This window comes from Patagioenas fasciata, chromosome 2 (assembly GCF_037038585.1).
Source record: "Patagioenas fasciata isolate bPatFas1 chromosome 2, bPatFas1.hap1, whole genome shotgun sequence".
Classification (NCBI taxonomy): domain Eukaryota; kingdom Metazoa; phylum Chordata; class Aves; order Columbiformes; family Columbidae; genus Patagioenas; species Patagioenas fasciata.
The window spans coordinates 1,239,108-1,258,275 of record NC_092521.1 but is presented as its reverse complement, the minus strand read 5'-3'; the positions used below and the strand labels follow the sequence as shown (position 1 = coordinate 1,258,275).

The following is a 19,168-nucleotide window of genomic DNA, read 5'->3' as shown; positions in this document are numbered from 1 at the left end:
GGGTCGCTCCCCGCCCGTCCGAAGTGAGCGCGGCGCTGATTGGTTGAGGGGAGGGGGGTGGGCGGGGCGGGGGCTCCTCCCCCCCGCCTCCGCGACCCGGTTGGGCCGCGCGCACCCCCCGCGTGAATGGGCCGAGGGGGCGGGGCCGGGGGCGGGGCCTCGGAAGTGGCGCGAAACGGGAGGCGGGGCCGGGGGGTCCCCGGGGGGACACGGGGGGAAACACGGGACACCCGTGGGGGGGAAGAAGACGGGGCTGGCCCGGCCCCGCCCCACGCCCCGCCCCTCCAAGATGGCGGCGGGCGGCAGGTGAGCGCGGGACCGGGGAGCCCCCGCCCCACGCGTGGGGTCGCGACCGCGACCGGACCCACGGACACACCCGCGGGGCGGCCCGGGGGGAGGATGGGGGGCCGGCCGTGGGTCAGTCTATGGGTCAGTCCGTGGGGCTGGCCGTGGGTGGGTGAGTGCGTGGGTCTGGCCGTGGGTCCGCCGTGGGTCAGGCTGTGGGTCTGGCCGTTCGTCTGGCCGTGGGGCTGGCCGTGGGTGGCTCAGTCCGTGGGTCAGTCTATGGGTCTGTCCGTGGGTGGGCGAGTCTGTGGGTCAGTCTGTGGGTCCATCCGTGGGTCCATCTATGGGTCAGTCCGTGGGTCCACCCGTGGGTGGGATGTCCGTGGGTCCATCCGTGGATCCATCCGTGGGTCTGTCCGTGTGTCCACCTATGGGTCAGTTCGTGGGTCCATCCGTGGGTGGGGGGATCCGTGGGTCAGTCCGTGGGTCCATCCGTGGGTCAGTCCGTGGGTCCATCCGTGGGTGGGGGGATCCGTGGGTCAGTCCGTGGGTCCATCTATGGGTCAGTCCGTGGGTCCATCCGTGGGTGGAGGGATCCGTGGGTCAGTCCGTGGGTCCATCTATGGGTCCATCCGTGGGTGGAGGGGTCCATGGGTCAGTCCGTGGGTCCGTCTATGGGTCTGTCCATGGGTCCATCCGTGGGTCTGTCTGTGGGTCCATCCGTGGGTCAGACCGTGGGTCCATCTGTGGGTGGGGCGGTCCGTGGGTCAGTCCATGGGTCCATCCGTGGGTCTGTCTGTGGCTCCATCTATGGGTCCATCCGTGGGTCAATCTATGGGTCTTTCCATGGGTGGGCGAGTCCGTGGGTCAGTCCGTATGTCCATCTATGGGTCCACCCGTGGGTGGATGGGTCCATGGGTCAGTCCATGGGTCCATCCGTGGGTCAGACCGTGGGTCCATCTGTGGGTGGGGCGGTCCGTGGGTCAGTCCGTGGGTCAGTCCGTGGGTGGGGGGATCCGTGGGTCAGTCCGTGGGTCCACCCGTGGGTGGGTGAGTCCGTGGGTCAATCCGCGAGCGGCCGAGTCCGTGTGTCAATCAACCCGTGTCCCCCATCTCTAACCCCACCCCCCCCCCAGACCCCTCCCCGCAGGCTCCGCCCCCCGCGTGTCCACGCGTGTCCCCCCCGCCCGGCGCCGCCCCCGCCGCCCCCCCGCCCCCCCGTTCCAGCTGCAGCGCAGCGTGGACGGCGACGCCGTTTTCCTCGTGCCCACGGCGGGGGGGCCGCGGGATTTCCCCCCACGCCCCCCCCCCAGGAAGCGGCGGCGCCGGGGGGGGGATGAAGATGATGAAGATGAAGATGAAGGTGCCGGGGGTGAAGCTGACGGCGGAGCCTCCGCGGCGCCAGGGGGCGCTTGGGGGACCCTGCTGCCCCCCGAAATCCTCCTGCGCATCCTGCACTGGGGGGTGCGGGCGGCGGGGGGGGCCGTGCCGCTCCTCGGAAGGTGGGGGGGACCCCAAAAATGGGCACCCGGGCGTGGGGGTGAGGGGGGAACCCCAAAATGGGCACCCGTGGGTGAAGGGGGGCACCTCAAAAATGGGCACCCGTGGGTGAGGGGGGACTCCAAAAAGGGTACGTGTGGGTGAGGGGGGACCCCTAAAATAGGCACCCGGGGTTGGGGGTGAGGGGGGACCCCCAAAATGGGCACCGGTGGGTGAGGAGTGACCCCCAAAATGGGCACCCGTGGGTGAGGAGGGCACCCCAAAACGGGCACCTGTGGGTAGGAGTGAGGGGGGGACCGCAAATATTTGCACCCCAAAAACGGGCACGTGGGGGTAAGGGGGGAACCCCCAAAACGGGCACCTGTGGGTGAGTGGGGACCCCAAAATGGGCACCCATGGGTGAGGGGGGCACCCCAAAATTGGGCACCCGTGGGTGGGGGTGAGGGGGGAACCCCAAAACGGGCACCTGTGGATGAGGAGGGACCCCCAAAACGGGCACCCGTGGGTGGGGGTGAGAGGGGGGACCCCAAAACGGGCACCTGTGAGTGGGGGTGAGTGGGGAACCCCAAAACGGGCACCCGTGGGTGGGGGTGAGGGGGGGACCCCAAAACGGGCACCCGTGGGTGTGAGTGAGGGGTGGGGGTGAGGGGGAACCCCAAAAAGGGTCACTCGTGGGTGGGGGTGAAGGGGGGACTGCAAATATTTGCACCCCAAAATGGGCACCCGTGGGTGAGGGGGAACCCCCAAAACGGGCACCCGTGGGTGGGGGTGAGGGGGGACCCCAAAAAGGGTCACTCGGGGGTGGGGGTGAAGGGGGGACTGCAAATATTTGCACCCCAAAATGGGCACCCGTGGGTGAGGGGAGACCCCAAAACGGGCACTCGTGGGTGAGTGGGAACCCCAAAAAGGGTACTTGTGTGTGGGAGTGAGTGGGGACCCCAAAACGGGCACCCGTGGGTGGGGGTGAGTGGGGAACCCCAAAATGGGCACCTGTGGGTGAGTGGGGACCCCCATTATGGACACTCGTGGGTGGGGGTGAGGGGGGGACCCCAAAATGGGCACCCGTGGGTGGGGGTGAGGCGGGAACCCCAAAACAGGCACCCGTGGGTGGGGGTGAGGAGGGGACTCCAAAACGGGCACTCATGGATGAGGGGGGACCCCCAAAACGGGCACCCGTGGGTGGGAGTGAAGGGGGAGCCCCAAAATGGACACCCGTGGGTGGGGGGGTGAGTGGGAACCTCAAAATGGGCACCCGTGGGTGTGAGTGAGTGGAAACCCCAAAAACGGGCACCCCGAAAACGGGCACCCGTGGGTGAGGGTGCACCCCAAAACGGGCACCCGTGGGTGGGGTGAGGGGGGACCCCAAAACGAGCACCCGTGGGTGAGTGGGGACCCCAACCCGGTCCCCCGTGGGGGGGAGCGGGGGGGTGCGGGGGCCCAGCCCACGCGCCGTGTCCCGCAGGGCGTCCCGCGTGTGCCGCCTGTGGCGCCGCGTGGCCGCGGACCCGCGGTTGTGGCTGCGCGTGCAGCTGGGGGGGGACGGCACCCCCGGGCCCCCCCCACCGGGACCCACCCGCGGCGAGGGGGGGCGGCTGCGCGCGCTGCGCTGCCTCCCCCACAACAGGTGGGGACCCCCCCCCCCCCCAAAACGAACCGGGACCCCCCCCACAAACCGGGACCCCCCGTGAACTGGGACCCACCCCGAACTGGGACCCCCTCCCCAAACAAGGACCCCCCCCCCCCCGCCAACGAACCGGGACCCCTCCCACGAACCGGGACCCCCCCCCTAAACAGGGACGCCCCCCACAAACCTGGCCCCCTCCCCCACAAACCGGGACCCCCCCCCGAACCGGGACCCCCTTCCCAAACAGGGACCCCCCCCCCCACAAACCGGGACCCCCTCCACGAACAGGGACCCACCCCCAAAACAGGGACCCCCCCCCCCCCCACCAAACCGGGACCCCCCCCCACGAACCGGGACCCCCCCCAAACAGAGACCCCGCCCCCACGAACTGGGATCCCCCCCACGAACTGAGACCCCCCTGAAAAGCGGGAACCCCAGAATCGGGACCCCCGCCCCCACGAACAGGAACCCCCCCCACAAACCGGGACCCCCCCCGCCGCCACGAACCAGGACCCCCCCCACGAAATGAGTCCCCCCACCACGAAGAACCAGGACCCCCCCACGAACCGGGACCCCCCCCACTGGAACCCCCATAGCCTGGGACCCCCCACACACACCGGGACCCCCCCCCCCCAAAAAAAACTGGGACCCCCCCCAAAACACCGGGATCGCCCCCAAAAACTGGGAGCCCCCCACCATCCAGAACCATCATAGCCTGGGACCCCCCCACACCGGAACCCCCCCCAAAAACTGGGAACCCCCAAACACCGGGACCCCATCCCCCCAACCTGGGACCCCCACACACTGGGAACCCCCAAAAAACTGGGACCCCCACCCACCGGGACCCCCCCAAAGAACTGGGACCCTCACACACTGGGACCCCCCAAACACCGGGACCCCCCCAAAATCTGGGACCCCCACATACTGGGACCCCCCACACTGGAACCCCCCATAGCCTGGGACCCCCCCACACACACTGGGGCCCTCAGACATCCCAGGACCCCCCAAACCCGGGACCCCCCCATCCCCACTGGAACCCCCCTAAACACTGGGACCCCCCCACTGGAACCCCCAAAACACTGGGACCCCCACACCCCCATAGACCCCCCCACCATCCACCCCCCCCATAGCCTGGGACCCCCAAACACCAACCCCCCACACACACCACGACCCCCCCATTAGTGGGACCCCCCCCAGAAACCGGGACCCCCCACTGGGGACCCCCCCCACAATCCGGGACCCCCCAAAACATCCGCCCCCCCCCGCAGGTTCTCGCAGCTTCAGGAGTTTGTGCTGAGCGGCTGGAAGAGCCACGTGGGGGCGCTGCTGCAGGTGGGGGGGCTGCCCCATAACTGGGGGGGGCTGCCCCATAATTGGGGGGGCTGCCCCATAAGTGGCGGGGGGGGGCTGCCCCATAACTAGGGGGTGATCGTCCTCGGGGGGCGACCCCTCCGAATCCCACCCCTCAACTCCCACCCCCAAGAGACCCCCCCCCCACACCAGGGACCCCCCCACATCCCCAGGGACCCCCCCAAACTCCCGTGTCCCCCCAGCTCCCCCTGTGCCCCCCCCACCAAGGGAACCCCCACATCCCCAGGGACCCCCCACGTCCCCAGAGACCCCCCCAAACCCCCGTGTCCCACCCACCCAAGGGACCCCCCCACACCAGGGACCCCCACATCCCCAGAGAAGCCTCCAAACCCCCATGTCCCCCCAGCTCCCCCTGTGCCCCCCACCCAAGGGAACCCCCCCACCCCAGGACCCCCCGCATCCTCAGGGACGCCCCCAGACCCCCCACCCCAGGGACTCCCACATCCCCAGAGACCCCCCCAATCTCCCGTGTCCCCCCAGCTCCCCCTGTGCCCCCCACCCCCAAGGGACCCCCCACATCTTCAGAGACCCCCCAAACTCCCATGTCCCCCCAGCCCTCCTTGTTCCCCCCCATCCCAGGGACCCCCCCCACCCCAGGACTCCCCACATCCCCAGGGACCCCCAGACCCCCCCACCCAAGGGACCTCCCCAGAGACCCCCCCAAACTCCCGTGTCCCCCCCAGCCCCCCCTGTGCCCCCCACCCAAGGGACCCCCCCACCCAGGACCCCCCGCATCCCCAGGGACGCCCCCAGACCCCCCCACCTCAGGGACCCCCCCACATCTCCAGAGACCCCCCCCAAACTCCCCAGCCCCCCCTGTGCCCCCCACCCCAGGGATGCCCCCAGACCCCCCACCCCAGGCCCCCTCCCCCGTCCCCTGCACCCTGGGGACCCCAACACCCCCCCCAGAGGCCGGGACCCCCTGGGCCCCCCCAGACCCCCGTGTTCCCCCCCCAGATGCTGAGCGAGCGCTGCCCCAACCTGCGCTGCCTGGAGCTGCGGCACTGCCAGGTGGGACACGGGGACACGGGGACATGGGGGACACGGGGACATGGGGGGGACAGGGGACATGGGGGGGACAGGGGGGACATGAGGGGACATGGGGACATGAGGGGGACAGGGGGGACAGGGGGGACGTGGGGGACATGGGGACATGAGGGGGACAGGGGGGACATGGGGGGGACAGGGGGGACATGAGGGGACATGGGGACATGAGGGGGACAGGGGGGACATGGGGGGAACAGGGGGGACGTGATGGGACATGGGGACATGAGGGGGACAGGGGGGACATGGGGGGGACAAGGGGGACATGATGGGACATGGGGACATGGGGGGGACACAGGGACATGGGGGACACGGGGACATGAGGGGGACAGGGGGGACATGATGGGACACGGGGATATGGGGGGACACGGGGGGACATAGGGGGACACGGGGACATGGGGGGACACAGGGACATGGGGGGGACACGGGAACAGGGGGGGACACGGGGACATGGGGGGACACAGGGACATGGGGGGACACGGGGGGACATAGGGGGACACGGGGACATGGGGGGACACAGGGACATGGGGGGGACACGGGAACAGGGGGGGACACGGGGACATGGGGGGACACAGGGACATGGGGGGACACGGGGGGACATAGGGGGACACGGGGACATGGGGGGACACGGGAACAGGGGGGGACACAGGGACATGGGGGGACACGGGAACAGGGGGGCACACAGGGACATGGCGGGGAGACACAGCAACAGGGGGGGACAAGGACCCTGGGGGGTACATGGGGGGACCCGGGGACATGAGGGGGACACGGGGACAGGGGGGACACGGGGACAGGGGGGACATGATGGGAAATGGGGACATGGGGGGACACGGGGAACACGGGGACATAGGGGGACATGGACACCTGGGGGGACACCAGGACATGAGGGGGACACAGGGGGATATGGGGACAGGGGGGACATGATGGGAAATGGGGACATGGGGGGGACATGGGGACACAGGGGGGACATGGGGTACACGGGGAGAGGGGGGACACAGGGACATGGGGGGGACAGGGGGGACACTGGAACAGGAGAGGACATGGGGGGGACACGGGGTACACGGGGAGAGGGGGGACACAGGGACATGGGGGGGACACAGGGGGACATGGGGGGTTCAGGTCCCAAGGGGGGTCTGTGCCCAGGTGGAGCCGGGGTCCCTGGGGGCGTTCCTGGCCGTGTCCGGGCCCCCCCTGCGGCAGCTGGTGCTGAGCTGCGGCCCCCGCCTGGGGCCCGTGCTGGGGGCGCTGGCGGTGAGTGGGGACCCCGAGAACGGGCACCCATGGGGGGGTGAGTGGGGACCCCGAGAACGGGCACCCATGGGGGGGTGAGTGGGGACCCCGAAAACGGGCACCCCGAAAACGGGCACCCATGGGGGGGTGAGTGGGGACCCCGAAAACGGGCACCCATGGGGGGGGTGAGTGGGGACCCCGAGAACGGGCACCCCGAAAACGGGCACCCATGGGGGGGTGAGTGGGGACCCCAAAAACGGGCACCCCGAAAACGGGCACCCATGGGGGGGTGAGTGGGGACCCCGAGAACGGGCACCCCGAAAACGGGCACCCATGGGGGGGTGAGTGGGGACCCCAAAAACGGGCACCCATGGGGGGGTGAGTGGGGACCCCAAAAATGGGTGGGGTGAGTGGGGACCCCGAAAACGGGCACCCATGGGGGGGTGAGTGGGGACCCCAAAAATGGGTGGGGTGAGTGGGGACCCCGAAAACGGGCACCCGTGGGTGGGGTGAGTGGGGACCCCAAAAACGGGCACCCCGAAAATGGGCACCCATGGGGGGGTGAGTGGGGACCCCGAAAACGGGCACCCATGGGGGGGGTGAGTGGGGACCCCAAAAACGGGCACCCCGAAAATGGGCACCCATGGGGGGGTGAGTGGGGACCCCAAAAATGGGTGGGGTGAGTGGGGACCCCGAAAACGGGCACCCGTGGGTGGGGTGAGTGGGGACCCCAAAAACGGGCACCCCGAAATGGGAACCCCCAAACCAGCACCCATGGGTGGGGTTGAGCGGGGACCCCAAACCGGCACCAATGAGTGGGGGTGAGCGGGGATCCCGAAAACAGGCACCCCCCTCCCCCCCCCCCCAAAAACAGGCACCCGTGGGTGGGGGTGACGGGGGAACCCCAAAAAGGGCCACCCGTGGGTGAATGGGGACCCCCCAAAGGGCACCCACGTGGGGGTCCCAGCCTCGTGTCCCCCAGGGCGGGCGCTGCCCGGAGCTGCGGCTGCTGGAGCTGGACGCGGGGCTGGGGGGCAGCGGCCCCCCCCTGCCGCTGCCCGTGGAGAGCCTGCAGGGGGCGTGCCCGAGCCTGCAGGTACCGGGGTGCCCCTGCACCCCAAACCCCTGCACCCCTGTACCCCTGTACCCGTGTAACCCTCAACCCCTGCACCCCAAACCCCTGCACTCCTGAGCCCCTGCACCCCCGAACCCCTGCACACCTGAACCCCTGTACCCCTGCACCTCAAACCCCTGCACCCCTGTACCCCTGCACCCCAAACCCCTGCACCCCCTGCCGCTGCCCGTGCAGAGCCTGCAGGGGGCGTGCCCGAGCCTGCAGGTACCGGGGTGCCCCTGCACCCCAAACCTCTGCACCCCAAACCCCAAACCCCTGCACCCCAAACCCCTGTACCCCTGTACCCCTGTACCCGTGTAACCCTCAACCCCTGCACCCCAAACCCCTGCACCCCAAACCCTTGCACCCCTGCACCCCAAACCCTTGCACCCCTGCACCCCAAACCCCTGCACTCCTGAGCCCCTGCACCCCCGAACCCCTGCACACCTGAACCCCTGTACCCCTGCACCCCTGTACCCCTGCACCCCAAACCCCTGCACCCCCTGCCGCTGCCCGTGCAGAGCCTGCAGGGGGCGTGCCCGAGCCTGCAGGTACCGGGGTGCCCCTGCACCCCAAACCTCTGCACCCCAAACCCCAAACCCCTGCACCCCAAACCCCTGTACCCCTGTACCCCTGTACCCGTGTAACCCTCAACCCCTGCACCCCAAACCCCTGCACCCCAAACCCTTGCACCCCTGCACCCCAAACCCTTGCACCCCTGCACCCCAAACCCCTGCACTCCTGAGCCCCTGCACCCCCGAACCCCTGCACACCTGAACCCCTGTACCCCTGCACCCCTGTACCCCTGCACCCCAAACCCCTGCACCCCCTGCCGCTGCCCGTGCAGAGCCTGCAGGGGGCGTGCCCGAGCCTGCAGGTACCGGGGTGCCCCTGCACCCCAAAGCCCTGCACCCCAAACCCCTGCACCCCTGCACCCCAAAGCCCTGCACCCCAAACCCCTGCACCCCAAACCCCAGCACCCCTGTACCCCTGTACCCGTGTAACCCTCAACCCCTGCACCCCTGCACCCCAAACCCCTGCACCCCAAACCCCAGCACCCCCTGCCGCAGCCCATGCAGAGCCTGCAGGGGGCGTGCCCGAGCCTGCAGGTACCGCTGCACCCCCCCCTGCACCCCTGTAACCCAAACCCCTGCACCCCTGAACACCTGTACCCCTGCGCCCCTGAACACCTGAACCCCTGCACCTCTGAACCCCTGTACCCCAAACCCCTGCACCCCAAATCCCTGTACCGCTGCACCCCTGAACCCCTTCACCCCTGCACCCCTGCACCCCAAACCCCTGCACCCCAAACCCCAAACCCCAAACCCCTGCACCCCAAACCCCTGCACCCCAAACCCCAAACCCCTGCACCCCCTGCCGCTGCCCGTGCAGAGCCTGCAGGGGGCGTGCCGGAGCCTGCAGGTACCGGGGTGCCCCTGCACCCCAAACCCCTGCACCCCTGTACCCCTGTACCCGTGTAACCCTCAACCCCTGCACCCCAAACCCCTGCACCCCAAACCCCTGTACCCCTGTACCCGTGTAACCCTCAACCCCTGCACCCCAAACCCCTGCACCCCAAACCCCAGCACCCCCTGCCGCAGCCCATGCAGAGCCTGCAGGGGGCGTGCCCGAGCCTGCAGGTACTGCTGCACCCCCCCCTGCACCCCTGTAACCCAAACCCTTGCACCCCTAAACACCTGTACCCCTGCGCCCCTGAACACCTGAACCCCTGCACCTCTGAACCCCTGCACCCCGAACCCCTGTACCCCTGCACCCCTGAGCCCCTGCACCTCTGAACCCCTGCACCCCAAACCCCTGTACCCCTGCACCCATGAGCCCCTGCACCCCCGAACCCCTGAACCCCTGTACCCCTGCACCCTTGAACCCCTGTACCCCAAACCCCTGCACCCCCTGCCGCTGCCCGTGCAGAGCCTGCAGGGGGCGTGCTTGAGCCTGCAGGTACCGGGGTGCCCCTGCACCCCAAACCCCTGTACCCATGTAACCCTGAACCGCTGCACCCCTGAACCCCTGCATCCCTGCAGCCCGAACCCCTGTACCCCAAACCCCTGCACCCCAAATCCCTGTACCCCTGCACCCCTGAACCCCTTCCCCCCTGTACCCCTGCACCCCAAACCCCTGCACCCAAACCCCTGCACCCAAACCCCTGTACCCCTGCACCCCTGAACCCCTTCACCCCTGTACCCCTGCACCCCAAACCCCTGCACCCAAACCCCTGTACCCCTGCACCCCTGAACCCCTGCACCCCAAACCCCTGCACCCTTGTAGCCCTGCACCCCTGCCCGAGCCTGCAGGTACCGCTGCGCCCCTGCACCCCCTTGCCCCCCCTGCCTGCACCCCTGCACCCCTGCACCCCCTGCCTGCACCCCTGAGCCTCTGCACCCCTGCACCCCTACCCGAGCCTGCAGGTACTGCTGCATCGCCGCACCCCTGCCTGCACCCCCTGCGCCCCAAACCCCTGCACCCCTGCACCCCTGCACCCCTGCACCCCCTGCCTGCACCCCTGAGCCTCTGCACCCCTGCACCCCTACCCAAGCCTGCAGGTACTGCTGCATCGCTGCACCCCTGCCTGCACCCCCTGCGCCCCAAACCCCTGCACCCCTGCACCCCTGCACCCCGAATGCCTGCACCCCTGTACCCTGAACCCCTGCACCCCTGAACCCCTGTACCCCTGTACCCCCACGTCCCCCCATGTCCCCCATGTCCTCCCATGTCCCCCCCGTCCCCCCTGACCTCCACGTTCCCCCATGTCCCCTCCTGTCCCCCCTGTCCCTTCTGACCCCCCACGTCCCACCATGTCCCCCCCTGTCCCCCCTGTGCCCCCTGACCCCCACGTCCCCCCACGTCCGCCCGTGTCCCACCTGTCCCCCATGTCCCCCCTGACCCCCACGTCACCCCATGTCCCTCTCTGTCTGCCCTGACCCCCTAACCCCCATGTCCCCCCTGACCCCCTCGTCCCCCCTGTCCCCCCTGACCCCCATGTCCCCCTATGTCCCTCCATGCCCCCCCGTCCCCCATGTCCTCTCTGACCCCCATGTCCCCCTCTGTCCCCCCCTGTCCCCCCTGACCCCCACGTCCCCCAATGTCCCCCCCTGTCTCCCCTGACCCCCACATCCCACCATGTCCCCCATCTCCCCCCATGTCTCCCCCTGTCCCCCCTGTCCCCTCTGACCCCGTCACCCCATGTCCCCCTGTGTCCCCCCATCCTCCCTGACACCCACGTCCCCCAATGTCCCCCCATGTCCCCCCTGACCCCCACATCCCACCATGTCCCCCATGTCCTCCCATGTCTCCCCCTGTCCCCCCTGTCCCCTCTGACCCCCACGTCACCCCATGTCCCCCTGTGTCCCCCCATCCTCCCTGACACCCACGTCCCCCAATGTTGCCCCATGTCCCCCCTGACCCCCACATCCCACCATGTCCCCCATGTCCCCCCATGTCCCCCCCTGTCCTCCCTGTCCCCTCTGACCCCCATGTCACCCCATATCCCCCTGTGTCCCCCCATCCTCCCTGACACCCACATCCCCCCATGTCCCCCCCGACCCCCCTAACCCCTAACCCCCATGTCCCCCCTGACCCCCACATCCCCCTCTGTCCCCACCTGTCCCCCCGTCCCCTCTGACCCCCACATCCCCCCCTGCCCCCCCCATCCCCCCTGTTCCCCCTGACCCCCGTGTCCCCCCCGTCCCCCCGTCCCCTCTGACCTGCACGCCCCCACATGTCCCACCCTGTCCCCTCTGACCCCCACGTCCCCCCATGTTCCCCCCTGACCCCCACGTCCCCACATGTCCCCCCCGTCCCCCCTGTCCCCCCTGACCCCCGCATCCCCCCATGTTCCCCCCTGCCCCCCATGTTCCCCCTGACCCCCCTGTCCCCCCTGTCCCCTCTGACCCCCACGTCCCCCCATGTTCCCCCCTCCCCCCCCGACCCCCACGTCCCCACATGTCCCCCCTGACCCCCACATCCCCCCATGTTCCCCCCTGTCCCCCCTGACCCCCTAACCCCCATGTTCCCCCTGACCCCCCTGTCCCCCCGTCCCCTCTGACCCCCATGTCCCCCCATGTTCCCCCCTCCCCCCCCCCGACCCCCACATCCCCACATGTTCCCCCTGACCCCCACATCCCCCCATGTTCCCCCCTGTCCCCCCTGACCCCCTAACCCCAATGTCCCCCCTGACCCTCCCGTCCCCCCGTCCCCTCTGATCCCCACGTCCCCCCATGTTCCCCCCTCGCCCCCGACCTCCAAACCCCCTGTCCCCCCTGACCCCCCCGTCCCCCCGTGTCCCCCCAGGTGCTGCGGCTGCTGAACCTGCGCTGGGCGCCCCGGGCCCCCCCGCCCCCCGGCAGCGCCCCCCCCGGGTTCGTGTGGCTGCGGGAGCTGAGCCTGGCGGGGGCCGCGGACCCGGGCGGGGGGGACGCGCTGCTGCGGCGGCTGCTGCGGCGCTCGGGGCGCCTGGCGCTGCTGGACCTGCGGGGGTGCGCGCGAGTCACCCCCCGCCTGCTGCTGGAGCTGCCCTGCCACGGTGAGGGGACACGGGGGGCACCGTGGTGAGGGACACGGGACATGGGGGACACGGGGGGACACCGTGGTGAGGGACACGGGACATGGGGGACATGGGGGGACACCGTGGTGAGGGACACGGGACATGGGGGACATGGGGGGACACCGTGGTGAGGGACACGGGACATGGGGGGACACCATGGTGAGGGACACGGGACATGGGGGACATGGGGGGACACCGTGGTGAGGGACACGGGACATAGGGGACATGGGGGGGGACACCGTGGTGAGGGACACGGGACATGGGGGACATGGGGGGACACCGTGGTGAGGGACACGGGACATGGGGGGACACCATGGTGAGGGACATGGGGACATGGGGGGACACCATGGTGAGAGACATGGGGACATGGGGGGACACCATGGTGAGGGACACGGGACATGGGGGACATGGGGGGCACACCATGGTGAGGGGACAGTGGACATGGGGGGCACACCATGGTGAGGGACACGGGACATGGTGGGACATGGAGGGGGACACCATGGTGAGGGGACAGTGGACATGGGGAGGTACACCATGGTGAGGGTCATGGGGACATGGGGGACATGGGGGGGGACACCATGGTGAGGGACATGGGACATGGGGGACACAGGGAGCACACCATGGTGAGGGACACGGGGACATGGGGGCACACCATGGTGAGGGGACATGGGACATGGGGAGACACCATGGTGAGGGGGCACGGGACATGTGGGGACACCATGGTGAGGGAGATGGGACATGGGGGGACAGCATGGTGAGGGACACGTGGGACATGGGTGCACACCATGGTGAGGGGACACGGGACATGGGGAGACACCATGGTGAGGGGGCACGGGACATGTGGGGACACCATGGTGAGGGAGATGGGACATGGGGGGACAGCATGGTGAGGGACACGGGGACATGGGTGCACACCATGGTGAGGGGACACGGGACATGGGGAGACACCATGGTGAGGGGGCACGGGACATGTGGGGACACCATGGTGAGGGAGATGGGACATGGGGGGACAGCATGGTGAGGGACACGTGGGACATGGGGGGCACACCATGGTGAGGGGACAGGGGACATGGCGGGACACCATGGTGAGGGGACACAGGGCATGGGGGAACACCATGGTGAGGGAGACGGGACATGGGGGAACATGGGGGGACACCATGGTAAGGGACATGGGACATGGGGGACACGGGGGGCACACCATGGTGAGGGGACAGGGAACATGGGGACATGGAGGGACACACCATGGTGAGGGGCCATGGGAGGATGGGGGGAGTCACACCATGGTGGCAGTGATGGGTCATGGTGGCCATGAGGGTGACATGGTGCCCCACTGGGTCACACCACGGTGGAAATGGTGAGCCATGGTGGCCTTGGGATGGTGGACATGGTGACAATGTGGTGCCACGTTGGGTTACATCGTGGTGGCAATGATGGGCCATGGTGGCCATGGGATGGTGGCCATGATGGTGACATGGTGTCACATTGGGTCACACCATGGTGGCAATAATGGGCCATGGTGGCCATGGGATGGTGGCCATGGTGGTGACATGGTGCCACATTGGGTGACACCATGGTGACAATGATGGGCCATGGTGGCCATGGGATGGTGGCCATGTGATGGTGGCCATGGTGGTGACATGGTGCCACATTGGGTGACACCGTGGTGACAATGATGGGCCATGGTGGCCATGGGATGGTGGCCATGGGATGGTGGTCATGGTGCTGACATGGTGCCCCATTGGGTGACACCATGGTGACAATGATGGGCCATGGTGGCCATGGGATGGTGGCCATGGGATGGTGGTCATGGTGCTGACATGGTGCCACATTGGGTGACACCATGGTGGCAATGAAGGGCCGTGTCATGGTGGCCATGGTGGCAATATGGTGCTACACTGGGTCACACCATGGTGGTCGTGCCATGATGGCCATGCTGTGGTGGCCATACGGGTGATACGGTGCCATGTTGGGTCACACCACCGTGGCAATGATGGGCCATGGTGACCATACCATGGTGGCCCTGCCACGGTCTCCCATGATAGCAGGACAATGCCACATTGGGTGACACTGTGGTGGCATGTTGGCCGTGCCATGTTGGCCATGCCATGGTGTGTTATCGTGGTGATAAGGTGCCCTATTGAGTCACACCAAGGTGGCCATGCTGTGCCATGTCATGTCATGTCATGTCATGTCATGTCATGTCATGTCATGTCATGTCATGTCATACTGTGCCACACCACGCCATGCCATGGTGTTCTGGTCATGCCTTGTTGGCCACGCCCTGTCATACCATGGTGTGCCCTGCAGCGTTGGCCATGTCTACTGTGTCATACCATGCCGTTCTATGCCATATTGGCCATGCCATGGTGTTCTGGCCATGCCATGTTGGCCATCCCATGCCATGACATGCAGCGTGGGCCATGTCAAGTCATGCCGTGCCGTTCCATGCCATGTTTGCCACACCATGGCATCACCATTCCATGCCATGTTGGCCATCCCATGGTGTTCTGGCCATCCCATGTTGGCCATGCCATGTCATACCATGCAGCGCTGGCCATGTCTACCATGCCATACTGTGCTGTTCCATGCCGCGTTGGCCATCCCATGCCACATCCTGTCATACCGTGCCATTCCATGCCATGTTGACCACGTCATGGCATGACCATTCCATGCCACATTGGCCATGCCATGTCATAACCATTCCAAGCCATGTTTGCCATGCCATGGCCTTCTGGCCATGCCACGTTGTCCATGCCATGTCATAACCATTCCATGCCATGTTGGCCATGCCAAGTTGGCCACGCCATGTCATAACCATTCCAAGCCATGTTGGCCATGCCATGGCCTTCTGGCCATGCCACGTTGTCCATGCCATGTCATAACCATTCCATGCCATGTTGGCCACGCCATGTCAACCATTCCATGCCATGTTGTCCACGCCATGTCATAACCATTCCATGCCATGTTGTCCATGCCATGTCAACCATTCCATGCCATGTTGGCCATGCCACATTGGCCATGCTGTGTCACAACCATTCCATGCCATGTTGTCCATGCCATGTCAACCATTCCATGCCATGTTGGCCATGCCACATTGGCCATGCTGTGTCATAACCATTCCATGCCATGTTGGCCATGCCATGTCAACCTTTCCATGCCATGTTGGCCATGCCACATTGGCCATGCTGTGTCACAACCATTCCATGCCATGTTGGCCATGCCATGTCAACCATTCCATGCCAAGTTGGCCACGCCATGTCATAACCATTCCAAACCATGTTGGCCATGCCATGTCAGAGTCATTCCATGCCACGTTGGCCATGCCAAGTTGGCCATGCCACGTCATAGCCATTCCATGCCACGTTGGCCATGCCATGTCATAACCATTCCATGCCACGTTGGCCACGCCATGTCATAACCATTCCAAGCCATGTTGGCCATGCCATGTCATAACCATTCCATGCCACGTTGGCCACACCATGTCATAACCATTCCAAGCCATGTTGGCCATGCCATGTCAACCATTCCATGCCATGTTGTCCACGCCACATTGGTCATGCTATGTCATAACCATTCCATGCCATGTTGGCCATGCCATGTCAACCATTCCATGCCAAGTTGGTCACGCCGTTTCATAACCATTCCAAGCCATGTTGGCCATGCCATGTCAACCATTCCATGCCATGTTGGCCACGCCATGTCACAACCATTCCATGCCATGTTGGCCATGCCATGTCAACCATTCCATGCCACGTTGTCCATGCCATGTCATAACCATTCCATGCCATATTGGCCATGCCATGTCAACCATTCCAAGCCACGTTGTCCATGCCATGTCATAACCATTCCATGCCATATTGGCCATGCCATGTCAACCATTCCATGCCACGTTGGCCACACCATGTCATAGCCATTCCATGCCACATTGGCCACGCCATGTCATAACCATTCCAAGCCATGTTGGCCATGCCATGTCAACCATTCCATGCCATGTTGTCCACACCACATTGGTCATGCTATGTCATAAGCATTCCATGCCATGTTGTCCATGCCATGTCATAACCATTCCATGCCGTATTGGCCATGCCATGTCAACCATTCCAAGCCATGTTGGCCATGCCATGTCATAACCATTCCATGGCACGTTGGCCACACCATGGTGTCCTGGCCACGCCATTGTCCACGCTGGTGACCACCCGCGGTGTCCCCGCAGCGCTGGAGCAGCTGTACCTGGGGCTGCCGTGCGGGACGGAGCAGCTGCCCCGCGTCACCAGCAGCAGCGCCGCGCTCACCTGGCACTGGCGCCGGAGCCTGCGGGAACTGGACCTGTCCGGGCGCAGCTTCACGGAGCAGGACCTGGCGGGGGCCATGGCCGCCTTCCCGCCCGGCGCCCCCCTGCGCTCCCTCAACCTGGCGGGCACCAGGGTCACCGCCGGCGCGCTCAGGTAGGAGCCGGGTGGGGTTGCGGGGGGACGGGGGACACGTCGTGGTCCCCGATGGCTGATGTGTGTCCCCCCCGCCCATAGCGGTCTCCTGGCCACCTGCCCGGGCCTGGCCTACCTCAACCTGTCCTCCTGCCGCCACCTGCCCCGCGGCACCAAGAGGCCACACCGGGGCTGCCAGGAGGTGCAGAGCTGCCTGCGCCTGCTGGGCCAACAGCCGGGCACCGGCAACCCCGGCCAGGGGACCAGCGGGGAGGAGCAACCCAACCAGGAACCCCCCAGTGATCAACCCAACCAGGAACCCCCCAGTGATCAACCCAACCAGGAACCCCCCAGTGATCAACTCAACCAGGAACCCCACAGTGATCAACTCAACCAGGAGCAACTCAATGAGCAACCCAACCAGGACCCCCCCAGTGATCAGCTCAACCAGGAGCAACCCAACCAGGAACCCCCTCAATGATCAACTCAACCAGGAGCAACTCAATGAGCAACTCAACCAGGAGCCATGCAATGAGGAGAAACCCAACCAGGTGCAACTCAACTGGGAACCCCCCAGTGATCAACCCAACCAGGAGCAACCCAAACAGGAACCACTCAGTGATCAACTCAACCAGGAGCCACTCAACCAGGAACCACTCAGTGATCAACTCAACCAGGAACCACTCAGTGATCAACCCAACCAGGAACCCCCCAGTGATCAGCTCAACCAGGAGCAACTCAATGAGCAACCCAACCAGGAGCCATGCAATGAGGAGCAACCCAACCAGGTGCAACTCACCTGGGAACCCCCAGGTGATCAACCCAACCAGGAGCAACTCAATGAGGAGCCATTCAATGAGGAGCAACCCAACCAGGTGCAACTCAACTGGGAACCCCCCAGTGATCAACCCAACCAGGAGCAACTCAACGAGCAACCCAATGAGGAGCCCCCCAATGATGAACCCCACCAATGAGGAGCCACTCAACCAGGAGCAACCAAACCCAACTGGGAGCAGCTCAACCAGGAACTCCCCCAGTGACCAACTCAATGAGGAGCCCCACATTGAGGAGCCCCCCATTGAGCAACTCAACGAGGAGCAACTCAACAAGGAGCCCCCCGATGATCAACCCCCCAATGATGAGCCCCCCAATGAGGAGCCACTCAATGAGGAGCCCCCTGATGACCAACGCCCCTCAAGGAGGAGCCCCCCAAGGAGCAACTCAAGGAGGAGATGACTATCGATGACCCCCCCCATGAGGACTCAGCCAATGAGCAACTCAACAAGGTGCCCCCAACAAGGAGCCACTCAACGAGGAGCCCCCCAATGAGGAGCCCCCAATGAAGAGCCCCTAATGAGCTACTCAATGAGGAGCCCCCCAACAAGGAGTCCTGGGGGACTCTAAACCAAGCCAAGACGTTGGGGGGCTGGGACCCCCCAGTTGGCAGCACCCTGAGCTCTATCCAGCTGCATCCCCCCCCATTTTGTACCCCCAACTTTTGTACCCCCACTTTTGTACAACACCCCCACTTTTGTACAACCCCACTTTTGTACCCCCCACTTTTGTACCCCTCATTTGGGGGGGGTCTCTCCCTGGGGCTGGGCAATAAAAGGCTCTGCCCCCCAATGCTGCTGCTCCCCAAAACCGCACCCCGCAACCGTGGTGCTCCCCCATGGGGGGGACGTCCCCAGCATCACTGGTGCTCCCCAGCATCCGGGCACCCCAACATTGCTGCTCCTCAATGTTGGTGCCCCCCAATGTCTCATCTCCCTGATGGTGGTGCCCCCCAAATCCTGTGCTGCTCCCCAGTGCTCCCCAGTGCTCCCAGTGCCCATCCCAGTGCTCCCAGTGCTCCCATCATCCACCCCAGTGCTCCCAGTGATCCCATCATCCACCCCAGTGCTCCCAGTGCCCACCCCAGTGCTCCCAGTGATCCCATCATCCACCCCAGTGCTCCCAGTGCCCACCCAGTGCTCCCAGTGCCCACCGCAGTGCTCCCAGTGCTCCCAGTGCTC

At 66.4% G+C, this 19,168-nt stretch overlaps 1 protein-coding gene across 1 annotated transcript; it reads left to right on the top strand.

Moving 5' to 3' along the window:
* Positions 1–229: 229 nt before the first annotated feature.
* On the top strand, positions 230–18,779 carry FBXL6 (F-box and leucine rich repeat protein 6). The gene is made up of 10 exons (XM_071803727.1): positions 230–306; positions 1,422–1,787; positions 3,248–3,409; positions 4,678–4,741; positions 5,738–5,791; positions 6,968–7,075; positions 8,037–8,150; positions 12,477–12,708; positions 16,943–17,174; positions 17,256–18,779. The coding sequence occupies exons 1-10, from the start codon at positions 290–292 to the stop codon at positions 17,632–17,634; spliced, it is 1,728 nt and encodes a 575-aa protein (XP_071659828.1). The 5' UTR covers positions 230–289; the 3' UTR covers positions 17,635–18,779.
* The last annotated feature ends 389 nt before the right edge of the window (positions 18,780–19,168 follow it).

Bases quoted from the DNA above. Each gene is read 5' to 3' on its own strand.
- FBXL6 (XM_071803727.1), top strand. The intron at 4,742-5,737 runs GTGGGGGGGCTG...TTCCCCCCCCAG, and splicing joins ACGTGGGGGCGCTGCTGCAG to ATGCTGAGCGAGCGCTGCCC. The intron at 17,175-17,255 runs GTAGGAGCCGGG...CCCCGCCCATAG, and splicing joins GTCACCGCCGGCGCGCTCAG to CGGTCTCCTGGCCACCTGCC.